At 39.5% G+C, this 15,934-nt stretch overlaps 1 protein-coding gene across 2 annotated transcripts in view; it reads right to left on the bottom strand.

The window, feature by feature from the left end:
* The window catches only part of Klp31E (kinesin-like protein 31E), a 580,309-nt gene that overhangs the window by 274,922 nt on the left and 289,453 nt on the right, over window positions 1-15,934 (bottom strand). For both annotated transcript variants that reach the window (XM_067145074.2, XM_067145075.2), the window contains exon 10: window positions 14,148-14,369. In XM_067145074.2, coding sequence (XP_067001175.2) covers window positions 14,148-14,369 — 222 coding nt within the window. The remainder of the gene's footprint in view (window positions 1-14,147; window positions 14,370-15,934) is intronic.

Genomic DNA, 15,934 nt, shown 5'->3' with positions numbered 1-15,934 from the left:
AGTTTGACATGATGGCCGTAAATGGAGCACAGCTCTAGTTAACATACTTCTTGCTATGTAAAACTTAATTTTTGGTTCTAAGAAAGGGCATGATGCATGAAAAATAATATAAGATTTATATATATACAAATGGTTATACATATGTATATAACATTATGGTAACAGTTCCTTTTTTCTTTTTCTTTTTTGCACGTCGCACTAACACTAAGGTTGTAAGGCAATAATGGGATAGGTGGGATAGAAAAGGGCTAGGAGGAGGAAGGAGAGACTGTGACCTTAATTGAGGTACAGCTCTAACATTTGTCTGGCGTGAAAACGGGAAACCATGGTAAACCATCTTCAGGGCTGTTGACGGTGGAATTCAAACCCACCATCTCCCAAATACAAGCTTACAGCCCCTTCCCTTTTCTCTAATTAATGTTTGGTAAAACATTTCATTTTTTGAATTATGAATGTTCAGTATAGCAAATCAAATTCTGCCTTTTGCATATATTTTACTTTATTGTTTTTAACTATAATTGAAATTCATTCTGCTTTATAATATAAATACAGGGTTATTCAGAAAAGGAACAGATTTCAAACATTTATTTCTTCCAAACTACAAAAGATAGAAACACGATTCCAACATTCCTCGAAAGAGAAAGTTCAATTTTCACTTCTGTAAGGTTTCAATATGAGCACCATGTGTTGCACGACAAATATCAAAATGGTGGATCATTTCTTGATATAGATTTAGATTCCCATAGGGAACCTGAAATACTTGTGCCGAATGAGTAAATTTACAATACCAATATAAATGGTCCGTTATTGAACGTTATAAATTTTCCAGCTAACTCATTCCTGCTTGCCAGTGTTTCACCCCAGTGTGCTAAGTCGGGTTCATCAGTTGGTAAATAGCACCCCCACCAAGATGCATGGCTAATGCATACCATAGAGGCCACTGCGGAAGCTATTTGGAACCACCGGCAGTGCCAATGCACTATGAGAGATTGTCTTATTACCAAAAATTGATGCCTGCCTGGTCATCAGATGATATAGATGTTGATTCCCAACTGATTTACCAACTGATGAGCCTGACTTAGCATACTGGGGTGAAACGCTGGCAAGCAGGAATGAGTTAGCTGGAAAATTATAATGTCCAGTAACGGACCATTTATATTGGTATTATGGATCATTTTTTGCCACACACTAATCAGGTGGTCTCTAGTTATTGAATTCACAACTTCAATTCAATGTTGCAAACTTTCAAGAGTGTCAGCCATAGGGAGATAAACACTGTCTTTTTTGTAACCCCACAGATAAAAATCACAAGGAATGAGATCTGGAGAGATAGGACACCACAGGCGATGAAGATCATCTTCTGCTCCTCCTCTTCCAATCCAACATCCTGGAATGGTGTCATTTAGGTAATGTCGAACGTGCTGAGAGAAATGAGACAGGCCAACATCTTTCATGAAGATGAAGTCATCATAATCATCTTCCATTTGAAGAAATAACCAGTTTTGAAGCATGTCTAGATAAGTTAGTCCTGTCACATGTTTCTCCATGAAGAAGAAAGGTCCATAAACTTTCTTTACAGATATGACACTGAAGACGTTCACCTTCGGTGAATCTCTTTCATGTTCGATAACTGTCATAGGATTTTCACTTGCCCAAATTCTAACGTTACACCAATTAACTTTACCCGAAAGATGAAAAGTGCATTCATCTGAAAAAATTAATTGTTCAGAAAAATTGTCTTCTTCCATATCATCTAGCATGCTAATGCAAAAGTCATACCTTTTGTTGTAGTCGTCTGGATGCAATTTCTGCAATAACTGCAGTTTGTACACCTTCAGGTACAAACGGTGTTTCAAAACTCGCCATATCGTTGTTTGAGGAATGTTAAGTTCCTTGCTTCCTCGTGTTGTGGATTTCTTTGGGCTCCTTTCGTAAACTGCATGAATACGCTCGTCATTATTATTCGACGTGTGTGGACATCCCAAGCTTTTCCCTTTGCAGATGCAAAATTTTCTACAAACTTTCGATGCCACTGGTAAATCCACTTATGCCGAGGTGATTGTTCATTAAACTGACTGCGAAAAACACATTTAACTCCAATAATAGACTCCAGTTTTGCTAATTGCAGCACACAAAATGCTTTTTTCCTGTTGTGTCGCCGTTTGCTTACACTCCAACTGACAAGCAGCAGTGCACCGCGCGCAATGCAGCTGGACACTACAAGAACCAGCGCCAATGCGGCCGGGATAGGAACTTGCAACATCGTCGCTTATACATGGACTGTGCAAATTTTAAACCTTTGTCTGTCCACGAACATTGGAATTGTGGTTCTACTTTTTGCAGTTTGGAAGAAATAAATATCTGAAATCTGTTCCTTCTTTTTTAATAACTCTGTATTATTTCATTATTTTATTATTCAGACGCCGGCCCCGTGGTGTAGGGGTAGTGTGCCTGCCTCTTACCCAGAGGCCCCGGGTTCGATTCCCGGCCAGGTCAGGCATTTTTACCTGGACCTGAGGGCTGGTTCGAGGTCCACTCAGCCTACGTGATTAGAATTGAGGAGCTATCTGACGGTGAGATGGCGGCCCCAGTCTAGAAAGCCAAGAATAACGGCCGGGAGGATTCGTCGTGCTGACCACACGACACCTCGTAATATGCAGGCCTTCGGGCTAAGCAGCGGTCGCTTGGTAGGCCAAGGCCCTTCAAGGGCTGTAGTGCCATAGGGTTTTTTTATTTTATTTCGCGCATCCTCCAACGCAAGAAGTTGCACTATTGGCTAGGTATGACGCGAAGTTGACAATCCACCAATGAACTTTATGCTCTCATCTTTGCCTTACTAATTTGTTGATTAAAGTTGATTCATGCAGTCATATTTGTGTTCCATTTGTTAAGCAATGAATTTATGAGTGTGCCAGCAATCAACACAAGAAAATTAGACTACTTTACTCCTTAGGGCATGATAAAACTGTTTAAGTCAGTCAGATAATATATATTTTTAATCTAGTGTAACATCCTGAGAAATCTATTCCACCATTTGACAATTCAATTTGACAAGATTACTGTAAGTGGAGCATTTAACCTATATAACCCTATCCAACACACAGGTAAACCCTGTTATATGCAAATTTGTTATCGGCGATTTCGCATATATGCAATTTTGGTTTTAAGTCTAGTGCCGCCATCTTTTAACAGTACGTGGAAGCTGTAATGTCTTAATGCGGGTACAGACATGCGTAGCGAATTCTGTAATGTACACTACGCCGTGCGCCAAGGTTAAACAGGGCAGGCGCATCTCTACGCGCATCTTCTGTAGTGTTTGTCGAGATGTGAATCTTCAGTTCCCGTCAGTAGAGCTGTGAAGTTGCACTTTACAGGTTTCGTATTTAAAATACCGGGTAAAAGAGAAAAAATGTGCCTGTCGAAGGAAAGAAGCATGTATCAAAGTCGTACTCATTAGAAACAAAGTTAGAAGTTTTGGATCGCTCTGAGAAAGTTAAGTGTATTATTGACATTATGTGTGCTTTGAGACTTAATTAATCCACTGCGAGAACTTTTCGTGACAATGGGGAATCAATTCATAAAAACTGCTCAATCTTCTACTAACTTAAGTGTGACTAGAATAACAAATATCGCTCGGAAGCGATGGAAAGAAAGGTAAAAATGCTAAGCCACTGGATTCAGAATCACAACCAACACATGCCTCTCTCTAGAGCTGCTCTTCAAGCTAAAGCCAAGAGCTTGTATGCAGAGTTAACGAAAGAAGAGGATGATCCAGCACCTTTCTCCACGAGCTCCGATTAGTTTGATTGCTTCAAGCATTGTTTTAGCTTTCACAACATTAAAATAACAGGAGAGGCTGCTACGGGAGATGAAATTGGAGCAGAGGAATTTAAAAAGAGGTTTAAAGAAATTGTGACAGAAAAGGGCTATAATGCGAAGCAGGTCTTCAATCTTGATGAAACAGGCTTATTTGGAAACACATGCCTAGCCACACGTTCATTTCTATTGAAGAAGAACAGTACGAGGATTTAAGGCTGCCAATGACCGATACACCCTTCTTTTTGAGGAAATGCTGCAGAGATTGAAAATTAAAACCCTTTATGATTAGAGACGCATGAACAGGCTGGGAGTTCACTGGAGATTAAATGAAATAAGTTTCATAATGATAGATCCGTATTGAACTGTGATTACAATAGAGTAAATTAATTTACTCTATTGTTCACTGGAGATGGAATTTAAGAAGTTGGATGACTTCTGCTGCTATTTCCAGTGATTATTTGGTTAATAAACTGAATACAGAATTGAAGGCCTACTTTGAGAAGAAAAAAATCCTGTTGAAAATTCTTCATCCTCCTCCTCGATAATGTTCTCAGCCACCCACTTTCCATTATTGATTCAAATAAAAATATTGAAGTTTTATTTCTGCCACTGAACAGTAAATCTATTCTACAACCCATGGCTGCTGGGGTATGGGTGGTGCTGAGTAATGGCATTCAGAGCACGACTAGTGCATCTGCGTGTTCTGAAAGGTGTTGCTCATAGGGTCAGTCGTGTTGCAATGGCAAACTACCTCGCTCCTCGTCTTGCCTAGTACGCCTCATTTTGGTGCTGCCATTGGTTTTTGCGGTTTCCTTATAACCGCATAACCTTTGGTGGTGCTATTTGAGGATCCAACCAGCCTCTGGGCTGATGACCTAACAGACAGACAACCCATGGGACCAGGGAGCTATTTCTACATTGAAGGCATACTATCTACATAAAACTTTTTCCAATCTCATGGAAGAATGTGATTCGAATGATGAACTTACCATCAAGATTTTTCTGGAAACAGTTTAATATTAAGGTGGCGATTGATATTATTAGAGACGCATGGACTGACATTACTCCAAAATGTTCGAATGGTGTATGGAGGAAACTGTGGCCCGATGCTGTGTCAATGCTAGATGATGAAGTGATAAGCGAAATCACTGGTGCAACAAGCGAAATTGTGGACATGGCACGGCAGATTAGATTCACTGATGTCGAAGAGAAATGTGTGCGACCTCCCAAACTCTAATTCTGAAGACCTGAGCAAACGAAGATTTGATCATTTTGAGTGATAATAGTAATAAAGAAGAAACAGAAGTTGAAGTTCAGCCTCTTAGAAAGCTGACAACGAAGAAAATGGCCGAGGCCTTCAGAATGATAGACGCTGCAATGGCAATTTTCGAAGAACATGACGCTGAAGAAGTTAGGAGTGCAAGAGTGAGGAGAGAAGCTGAACACTGTCTTAAATGTTAGGAGCTGTATAATCAACTGGCAAATAAGACTATGCAGTCAACAAACATTTCTTTGCAAAACAATGTGGCACTTCAAATGAATGTCAAGCACCTAGCGAGAACACTTCAGCTAGAAAGGATTTGCACAAAAACAAATCCATGACTGAAACGGAACTGACTACAGCATTATCAGATTCTTCTGATGTAGATGATCCAGAGCCTATTTAGGATACGTAGATGGACTTAAATTATTTAAATTTATTGTGTGTTTCAGTGTTAAATTTGTAAGTGTATAAACTTTGTATTAAAATGCATTTCAGAAACATAATTAATATTTTTGTAAAAATACTAAGAATCTCTTCTATTTTAAACTTAATATGTGACTAGACTAAAACCTAACCCTATATTTCACACATAACACGACTCTCTCTATGCAAATTCAGTATGTCAGGCAATTCCACGGAACGTAACTATCATGTATGATGAGGTCTACCTGTACTTTTTGCTATGTGAAGCTTAATTTTTGGTTCTAAGAAAAGGAGTGAAAAATGAAAAATTTTGTAAGAATAATATACATATATACACATACTTTTAGATACTGTACATAATTAACATTATGGTACCATTTCCCCCCCCTTTTTACATTTTGCTTTACATCACACTAACAGAGATAGGTATTATGGCGACTATGGGATGGGAAAGGGCTAGAAGCTGGAAGGAAACGAACACAGCCTTAATTGAGGTACAGCTCCAGTGAAAATAGGGAACTACAGAATACAGTTTTCAGGGCTGCCAACAATGGTACTAATTCTCACTGAAGTTGCAATATAATATGAATACAGTACCTATATAGATATACAGTATAACCTAACCCAGATAGAGTATCTGGTATTCCTTCTTTTGGGACAGAATTTCTGGTTTAACAGAATTTTACAATAATGAAAATAATAACTGTATTAGCGCACCAGCAATCAACACAGAAGAAAACTGCAGACTACTTTATTCCTTAAGGTAAACTTTTGTTGTACTGGCATTTGACTGCATACACATGTTCGCGCGCAGCTAACACGTGAGTTGTGAGGCTCCCGGAGAAAGTAAAAATAGGAGGGGTAAAACAGTGAAGTGCGCATTGAAACTGTGCTTGTGTTCCGTGTGTAAAGCGTGTTTAACTGATAGCTAAGTACCACATACGAAAAAGCTGCAGCTTCATAATTATCTTTAAATTATTCATTACTTTGTGAAGTAGCGTCATGCCTGCATCCAAGCCCAGAGGAAGTGCTGCCAACCCTAGCGTGGAGGACACCATTCGGCGCGTACTCCAGGAGCCGGACGTAGCGAAGGTGCTAGCCGATGCGGTTGCAGCCAGCATAGAAACTAAAATTTTGGAGTGGAGGAGACACTGTCCGAGTTCAAGACTTTGAACAAGGAACTTAGAAAACAATTCAGTTTAAAGGATAGTGAAATTGAACAACTGAGGCAAAGCTTGGAGGAGCTAAGGACATCGTCTAAAGAAGAAATTATCTCTCGGACTGATGACCTCGAGCAGTACCAGAGGAGAGACAATCTGTGAGTATTTGGTGGGCCTGAGACTGAAGGGGAAGACACTGACCATCTTGTACTGGATGTTGCACGAAAAATAGGAGCTGACATTCAGTTAGCCGATATTTCGCGCAGCCACCGTGTTGGTCCGAAGGCGGGGCAGAAACCTCGCCTGATAATAGTTAAATTTGTGTCATACAGAGACCGCAGCAGACTGTTTCATAACAGGAGGAAGCTTAAAGGGAGTGGGGTCACCATCCGGGAAGATCTGACGGCCTGCCGGCTGAGCATCCTTCATGCAGCAGTGGAGCTCCACATACTGCGTAACGTGTGGACCAAAGACTGCACGGTCATCATTCGCAAACCAGACGGCAGCAAAATCCGAGCAACACGGATGGAACACATCACATTGTAAATATTAAGATAACATTATTTTCCATAGTTATGAAACTCCGTTGCCCACTATTCTGAACTGTAACTTTGATATTTCAGTATCACTACATTTGTATATAACTTTCCTATTCGTAACACTTCATTTTTAATTAACTTGCATTCTTATTTTTTATGATTATTATTAATAATGTAATATTTTTTAAATACAGTAGAGTCTCGATTATCCGACTTAAACGGGACCTGGAATACGTCGGATCATCGAAAATGTCGGATAATACAGAATAACTTTGAAAATGAACTAAAACAAACAGGAAGACTATACTGTATTATGTACTATGTTTTACGGGACTCGATTTATTGACTTATTAATTCAGTTGTACAATAGATGCAGTACTCTTTTCTTACTATGCCTGTAGCCAGGTGCAGACGTCTTGGCTTGGGCTGCAAGAGTTTTGATGTCAGCATCTTGAAATTCAGCCCAGTCTCATCACAATTAAAAATCTGATAACCGGATAATCCTTCAGCAAGAATTATTTCTTGAAATTGTCTTTTAAATTTCACAACCTCATCGGATTTAGCTGACAGTTTTTCTCCACAGATATTAAGCTGCCCAATGCCGTACCGTTTTTTTTCCACCGATCAAGCCACCCAGCACTGGCAGTAAAATTAGGGTCCCTTTATTAAACTCCTTCTGGATATACACCACCATTTCTTACAGAATGGGGCCAGATATTGACAAGCCCTTTTCCTGGTTTTTAGTGAACCAAAGAAATAGTGCTTCACTTACTTTTTCGTACTCACATTTTTCATTGTTTCTTTCTAATTTTCACTGCATCACTTGTTGTTCTGGTAGAGCACCACTTTTCAATTTATTCCCTCGTATGTTTCCAATCTCCCATTGTAACACGTCCAACACCATAATCTGAAGCCATTTTTTGGAGAGTTTCCCCTTTGTCCAGTCTCTTTAACCCACTCTACTTGTCTTCCACAGAAACAATCACTTTCTTACGTTTACTCGCCATACTCACAGAGGATATGAAAATTATAACATCCGCACCCAACCAATACTACATTGAACAATCCTACCGCATGACTGCCAGTGCTTGTCCCACAGTCGCACCCTCCACACCCCGTGTCCCAGAATTGCATCCACCGAAAGTTCATATTAAGACTACCTGTGTCGGATAACACAGAGTGTCGGATAAGCGAAGGTCGGTTGAGCGAGACTCTACTGTAGTTTCAATACTTTGCCAGTAATATATACTTCATTAATTTAAGACAAGACACCCCTAGTTTAGTTGTACTTTAAAAATATTAGGTAATTTTATGCACAGTTAATTCATTACCTGCACCCTTGTACTTCAGTTAACGATAATTTCCTCCTAGCCCCTCGTATTTATTTGTCTATTTTGGTGATTTACATTCTACCAAGTTGGTTACTGTCACGAGTCACAATGGACATTCCTCTGACATCACCTGTCTATCTCAGCAGCCACCAGGCCATCTACCCTCTCCTTTCCTTCCGCTGTCCCTGCTCCCCTCAAACTCTAGTTCCAACCCTGACCAAAGTACCGCTAACATTCTTAAGAACTTCGTCTCGCAACATCCTAGAGCCCTTCACGTCTGTCATATTAACGGTCAAAGCTTAATAGCTGCCAATTGCATGGATGAGCTTACAAAAATATTCATCCCAGTTGTTTTCCATGCCCTACTAGTGTCTGAGTCATGGTTGACAGATAAGAGCCCGTCTTCTTTGTGTCAACTTGAAGGATACTCGCTTCTGAGAAATGACCGCACCCACAAGGATTGTTCAGAATTACAAAGGGACCTTGAAAGTATCCAACAATGGGTTGAAGAAAATAATATGAAGGTTAATGGAGGCAAATCAACTGTTTCTGTACTATTTCTTGTCTTGTGTAACCCTCTTATTAAGCCTTTTTGGTACGAGTCCTACATCCATTATTACAGCCTTATGGTCTCCTATTCCTTCAATTACCTCAGTTTTATCAACAATTTCCCATGGTTTAACCAAGAATACATCTAGTAAGTTATTGAGACGAGTCGGTTCTCGTACTACTTGTGTAAATCCTCTCTCCCAAATTAACTTTTTTGCTAGTTTCTGTTCATGGGCTTCACTTGCAGCTCCATTCCATTCAACTTCAGGCAAATTTAGATCTCCCCCAATTATTACCATATCATTATTATTGTTTTTACGAGTATAATCTATTATTTTCTCAAAGATTTCCATGTCTCCTTCCTCTCTTCCAGGCCTGTATGTTCCTATAATTCCCACCTCCTTCATATTATCACAAACTAATTTTATCCCTAATATTTCATCCCTTTCATCGGTAAACCATTCATGTGAACAGTAAGTTTCCTTCACCAGAATAAACACCCCCCCTCCCTTTTTATCTCCTCGGTCACTACGATAGACTGTGTACCCTTCTGGAAATACTTCTCTATTACCCACCCCTTCTTTCAACCACGATTCCACTCCTATCACCACATCAGTCTCATAAGATTCCATCAATGTACCAAATTTTAATTGTTTATTTACTACACTTTGACAGTTTACCAAGAGCAATCTCAGACCCTCTTCCTCCCTAAAACTTGACTGTTTCAAGTCCTTACTATCCTGAGTTTCTTTTTCTAGTTGACTGAGCCAGCTTGAAGTACAGCTGGCTCTTTCTACTAGTTTTTCTGGTCAGTATTATAACTCAAGGGAGTTGCCTGTTTTACAGTACATATCTTATGATTAATAAAATCTAGAACAATATTTGCTATCTTTCGTTTACCTGAATTGTTTAGGTGGAGGCCATGTTTTGTATAACAGTATCTCTCAAAACTGCTGCATTCAATAACCTGAGTATTCCAAAAATGTTTACAAATTTTAACAATATCTGTACTGACCTTGTCCACTTCAATGTTCACACACGAGGCTCTACTCAAATCATGCCTGTGGGGCACGTTCACTACAAAAACGTTAGTGTGGGTCAGCTTCCCTAGTGTATGTTTAAGTTGTGATCTTACATTCTTGGCGTCGTCGTGAGTTACGTCGTTCGTCCCACCGATGATAAGCACTGCATCGCCGCTCCCGAAGTTCCTAGTTGCTGCTTCTACGTTTTCCAGAACACTGCTGATGGAAGCTCCTGGATATATTTCTCCGGTTGCTGCTATATTCTCGTCGTTAATCACTCCCGCAATTCCCCTTCCTTGGCTATCACCAAACACAGCTACCTTCGCTGATTTAGGCCTAACTGCGTCTTGAATCTGAATTCTAGGCCTAAATTTTAAACTCGGCACGGCAACGGCAGTGGATCGCGATGATTTGGTTTCACGCGCGCGATCACTTTCTTCCAGAATTAAATTATTTAGGGCAGAAAACCTATTTGTGATGTTTATTTCCGGAAATTCAGTTGTAGATTTCTTCTTAACCGGCCATCCACGAATTACTTGACACCACGTGCTCGAGTTTGTTACTTGTATCGGAATATCACTCGAAGAATGGTCAGTCCCAAATTCTAGCGATCGCAGTCTTTCTTTTAATTCTTGATTTTCAACTTTGAGAGTCTCATTGTCCTTTTTTAGAATTGTCCTTTTTTAGAATGTTTATAATTTCTAATGCACTTTTATATTCCTCACCGACTGTTTTCGGTGCTTCGTCAACGCCGTCCCCAACAACAACATTCCAAACACACTGCTCACAAATCCAGTCAACATTTTCATTAGTTTTTACGTCTCTAGGGCAATTTCCGCACTTATAATGCCACCATCGATCACATGAATCACACAACATTCCATTTTTCACTAATCTTCGACATTTTCCGCACTTTTCGACACATTTTACGGTTAATTTACTCTGAGAATAAAACACTACGTCGTCATTACCAGGCGCCATTTTGAAAAAAAAAAAAAAAAAAAAAAAAAAAAATACACAGGACGAGTCACAGTTCTAGTACTACTAGATTACAGTAAAGCTTTTGACTGCGTAGACATTGACATATTACTTGTAAAGTTGAAGGCTCTACATTTTTCTCAGAGTACGATTGCTTGGATGCATTCCTATCTTCACGGACTTCAACAATGTGTGAAAGGTAATAATGGAATTATTTCCTCGTGGCGTCACGTGAAGAGAGGAGTCCCTCAAGTCTCTGTACTTTGACTACTACTTTTCACACTCTTTGTGAATGACATATCATCGAATTTAAGACATTGCAAATACCACATGTACGCTGACAACCTTCAACTCTACACAGACTCTACAGCACAAGACCTTCAGGAAAATATAGACTTACTAAACATTGACTTACAGACTGTTAGTGAATGGTCTGCTGCCCATGGCCTGCAATTGAACCCTACAAAGTCACAAGTAATCCTTCTTGGCCATCAAAATCAAATGGCAAGTATTAATAAATGTCCACTGCCGAGAGTAATCCTTCAGAATGTTGCCAATTCCTTTTGTAGCACAAGTGAAGAACCTCGGCGTTATCATGGACGAACGCATGACTTGGTCTGGACATATCTTACGTATCTGCCAAAAGGTTTTCTCTGCTCTTCATTCTTTATATAAATACGAGGCATGTTTTTTTAAGTAAGGCCCGTTTGAAAATAAGTACACAACGAAAGGTTATTTAAAAAAGTAAAGTTATATTCAGAAAGTACATACTTCACTATTTTTCGACATAGTTGCCACGTTTGTTCAAACACTTATCATATCTCGTAACCAATTTTAAAATACCCTCTTCATAGAAACTTGCCGCCTGCTCCGATAACCAAGAGTTCACTGCCGTTTTCACATCGGCGTCATCATCATAATGGTTGCCTCTGAGATGATGTTTGAGGTGGAGGAACAGATGGTAATCGCTCAGCGCAAGATCAGGACTGTAGGGTGGGTGGTCTAAAACTTCCCAGCCAAAACTGTCCAATAAATCACGGGTCTGACCTGCAGTGTGAGGTCTTGCATTGTCATGGAGAAGGACAATTCCCTTTGTCAGCATGCCGCGTCTTTTGTTTTGAATCGCTCTGCATAGCTTTCTCAGGGTTTGGCAGTATGCTTCTGCATTGATAGTGGTTCCTCGTTGCATGAAGTCGACCAACAAAACACCATGCCTATCCCAAAACACCGACACCATGATTTTGCGCTGGGACAGAGTCTGTTTGGCCTTCACCTTTATAGGCGAGTGTGTGTGTCTCCATTCCATGCTCTGTTGCTTCGATTCGGGCGTGATATGCGAAACCCATGTTTCGTCTCAGGTTACGATCTGACTCAAGAAGCCGTCACCTTCTTCGTCATAACGAGTCAAGAACTTCATCGCACACTCAAATCTTTGGTTTTTGTGGTCCTCTGTTAGGAGTTTCGGGACCCAACAGGAGCACAGTTTCCTAAACTTCAGGTGTTCAGAAACAATGTTGTAAAGCACTGATCTTGACATGTCAGGAAATTTGTTTGATCGACCTGTTATTGTGAAGCGCCTGTTCTCACGAATCTTCGCTTCAACTGAAGCCACCAAATCATCCGTAATCAAAGAAGGGCGACCGGAGCGGTCCTCATCATGGACGTCACGGCCATCTTTGAACTGTCGTACCCACTTACGCACTTTGCTTTCGCTCATAACAGTATCACCGTACACTTCGCAAATCGGTTGAATTTCTGCAGCAGACAGGTTCCTTGCTGACAAAAACCGTATCACTGACCGAACCTCACATGCGGCGGGCGAGTTGATAGTCAAACATTTTGAAAGCACCAAACAGAACCGTATAGGTTAGCTACAGAGCTGAAACTGAGCACAGTTGTTCCCGAGGCATGTCAGTACACGACGCATGTGCTTGTTGCGATACGCGCACGAACTATTAGTGCCTACAAAAAACCGAACCTTACTTAAAACACACGCTTCGTATAAATACATATTTCCAATAAAACTTAAGCAGAAATTAATCGAGGCTCTTGTAATGCCACATTTTGACTATTGCGATGTTGTTTTCAATGATGTGAGGCCACTGTTGTCCCTAAGGCTACAACGCGCTCAAAATGCATGTGTGAGGTATATATGCAATCTAAGAAAATATGACCACGTGTCATCTTTCCTAGAACTAGAGTGGTCGCGACTCCACGTTCGCCGTAATCATCATACTCTGTCTCTCCCCCACCGAGTCCTTACTACATCTTCCCCATCTTACCTTTCTTTGTGTTTTCATTATTTCTCAAATGTGCATAACAGAGATACAAGGGCTCAAACATCAAACCTGCTCATCATTCCTCACCATCAAACTGCAACATATAATAACTCATTTTCTGTGTTTGCCGCCCGAGAACGGAATTGCTTACCGGATGACATCAGAGGAATACCAACCACAAGGTCATTTAAAAGAGCGTTAAGAGGTACAGCAGGATACGAGTGAACTGTGCAATTCTAGTATTTTACTGATGGTGTTAGTACATTATTACCACTAGCTAGTAGTAGTAGTAGTAGGCCTATTATTATTGTTGTAAGTATGTTTATCTCACTGGGGTGGAATTTCATTTCTGTTATAAAGTATTTAGATTGCCTTTAACTGTGGTATACTTAGTATTAATTACGGTAGTGTTAACTTCGATTCTATGTACAAATTGGTTTAGTGTAAGAGAAGGTCTAATGGCCTTAACTACGCCAATAATTACATTTATCTACCTATCCATCTATCTAAAATTCAAACTCAAATGTTTCAATTATAGAAAGTATCAACAATGAAAGTGTAAAAGACTAGCCCAACATCTCAAAGTGCTAACACTATCATTGAAACACTTAATGTAACAAAACTTATAACATCACATCATCAAATCAGATTTTTTAAGACTTGACATGGATGAACTGTAAGCAACGAACCTAATCTAGAAGAATATTACAAGTCTTCAAACATTCACCAAAAGAGGATATATAAATAAGGTTCGCTTCTGGAAAATGTTCCGACGCCCCCTACCTTTCTCTTCATTGTCACTGTCACTGTCTTGTTCTTCATCTGTACCATCCTCTTCAACACCATTCTTTTTCTCTACATCTTCATCTTTGTCATCATCTTCTCTAGAATCTTCACTAATTCTGCTTTTTGCCAACTGATCCAGGTCTTTACGTAAATCTCTTTTTGCTTCAGCAATGAGATTTCCAACAGAAGACACACCATATATAGTATTATCAAAATGACCTGAAACATAAAATACACAATTAATTCATACCTCAAGAAATTTATATTTATAACCTAGGTAGGAGGGGTGATGAACAGCAGTTATAATAAAAGAGTTATATATGTAATTCAAAAAATGACAAATCAGGATGTATTTAAAAAGGTTCATGAAAAGGAATACACAATAGAATAAGCACAACAGAACAGTGTGGGGAAAACTGATTAACAGAAAGAAGAAACGAGAACGAACACAAAAGGGGCATTCTCAATATCTTTTCACACTGCTATCTTCAAATACATTGTTTCCCTCCTCATACATTCCAGTTATTCTATGTTCATTTCTTTCTTCCCCACCTCTACCAGACAAGCTTATATCTGCTTCCCAGATTCAGCAGGGGGACAAGCATAAACACTCATCACGGGACCTTCTTGATAGATCAGTACTAATGAATGAAGTATAAAGTAAAAGGCGTGCCACAATGATATGAAGAATGAAGAGATAAAAGCATCTGTCGTGAAAAGAAAGAAGCTGAAAATGCACATCAGCTGGGAGGCTCTGATACATTTCTTTGCCACTGAAAACAAAACCAATGAACAAAAGCTCTGTTTTTGATAACTAATGTTAACAAGCATGATATATCTACAAGTTATCTTTTCTCTTTCCTCCTGCCATTCCTTATATCTATTCTGCCATCATAATGTAAGAGAAGTGGGAGAGATCTGTAAAATGAAAGCACAGCAACTACAACTGAAAAGGTATACTGTAGGAATGAAAAAAAAAAAAAAAAAAAAAAACAACAACTTCACATCCCAAGAACTAAGTTTACAGCTTTTGAAGGTCAAATTAAATCAAATCAAACCAAAATCACTTTATTTGCAAATTAGGTGTCTACCTCAGTGGTAAATGATACACAAAAATACATCAAGCATTAAATTTTTAATTAAAAGGAAAAGAAGACATTTTCCTAAAATACAATATTATACAATTTACACTAACAATTTTTCTATTAAACAGACAGCTCATACTTAATATTTTTATATTATTTATAAAATTCTACTCTTATCTTGTGCACTTACACACAATAATAAACTCTTATACAGTATGTGGAATCACTTCAAATAATACTATACAACTGCTATAAGATTTACATTTTCATTGCTTTTTTTTTTTTTGCCCCTTTTGCCACTGCTTTTCAGAGTTCCTGAAGGGCCTTCAGAGCTACCGTAGCGGTCCCAGGGCCCTCAAAGTTCCTACTGTACTTCACCCCTACAGGCTGTCTTCTACTTCAGCTGTCCAATCTCCAAAGACAAGGAGATGAAATTCATTTAGTCACAAAAATTCTTTATTTACAATAACCTGCAAAGCCTCAGTGGCTCAGGCAGAAGTGCGCCGGCCTCACCGCTGGGTACCGTGGTTCAAGTCCCGGTCACTCCATGTGAAATTTTTATCTGGACAAAGCGGAGGTGGGACTGGCTTTTCTCCGGGTACTCCGGTTTTCCGTCATCTTTCATTCCAGTAACACTCTCCCATATCGTTTCATTTCATCTGTCAGTCATAAATCATTGCCCTAAAGGAGTGCAACAGG

This window comes from Anabrus simplex, chromosome 4, assembly GCF_040414725.1.
Source record: "Anabrus simplex isolate iqAnaSimp1 chromosome 4, ASM4041472v1, whole genome shotgun sequence".
Lineage (NCBI taxonomy): Eukaryota > Metazoa > Arthropoda > Insecta > Orthoptera > Tettigoniidae > Anabrus > Anabrus simplex.
The sequence above is the reverse complement of the archived record's forward strand: the minus strand, read 5'-3'. Positions and strand labels throughout refer to the sequence as shown.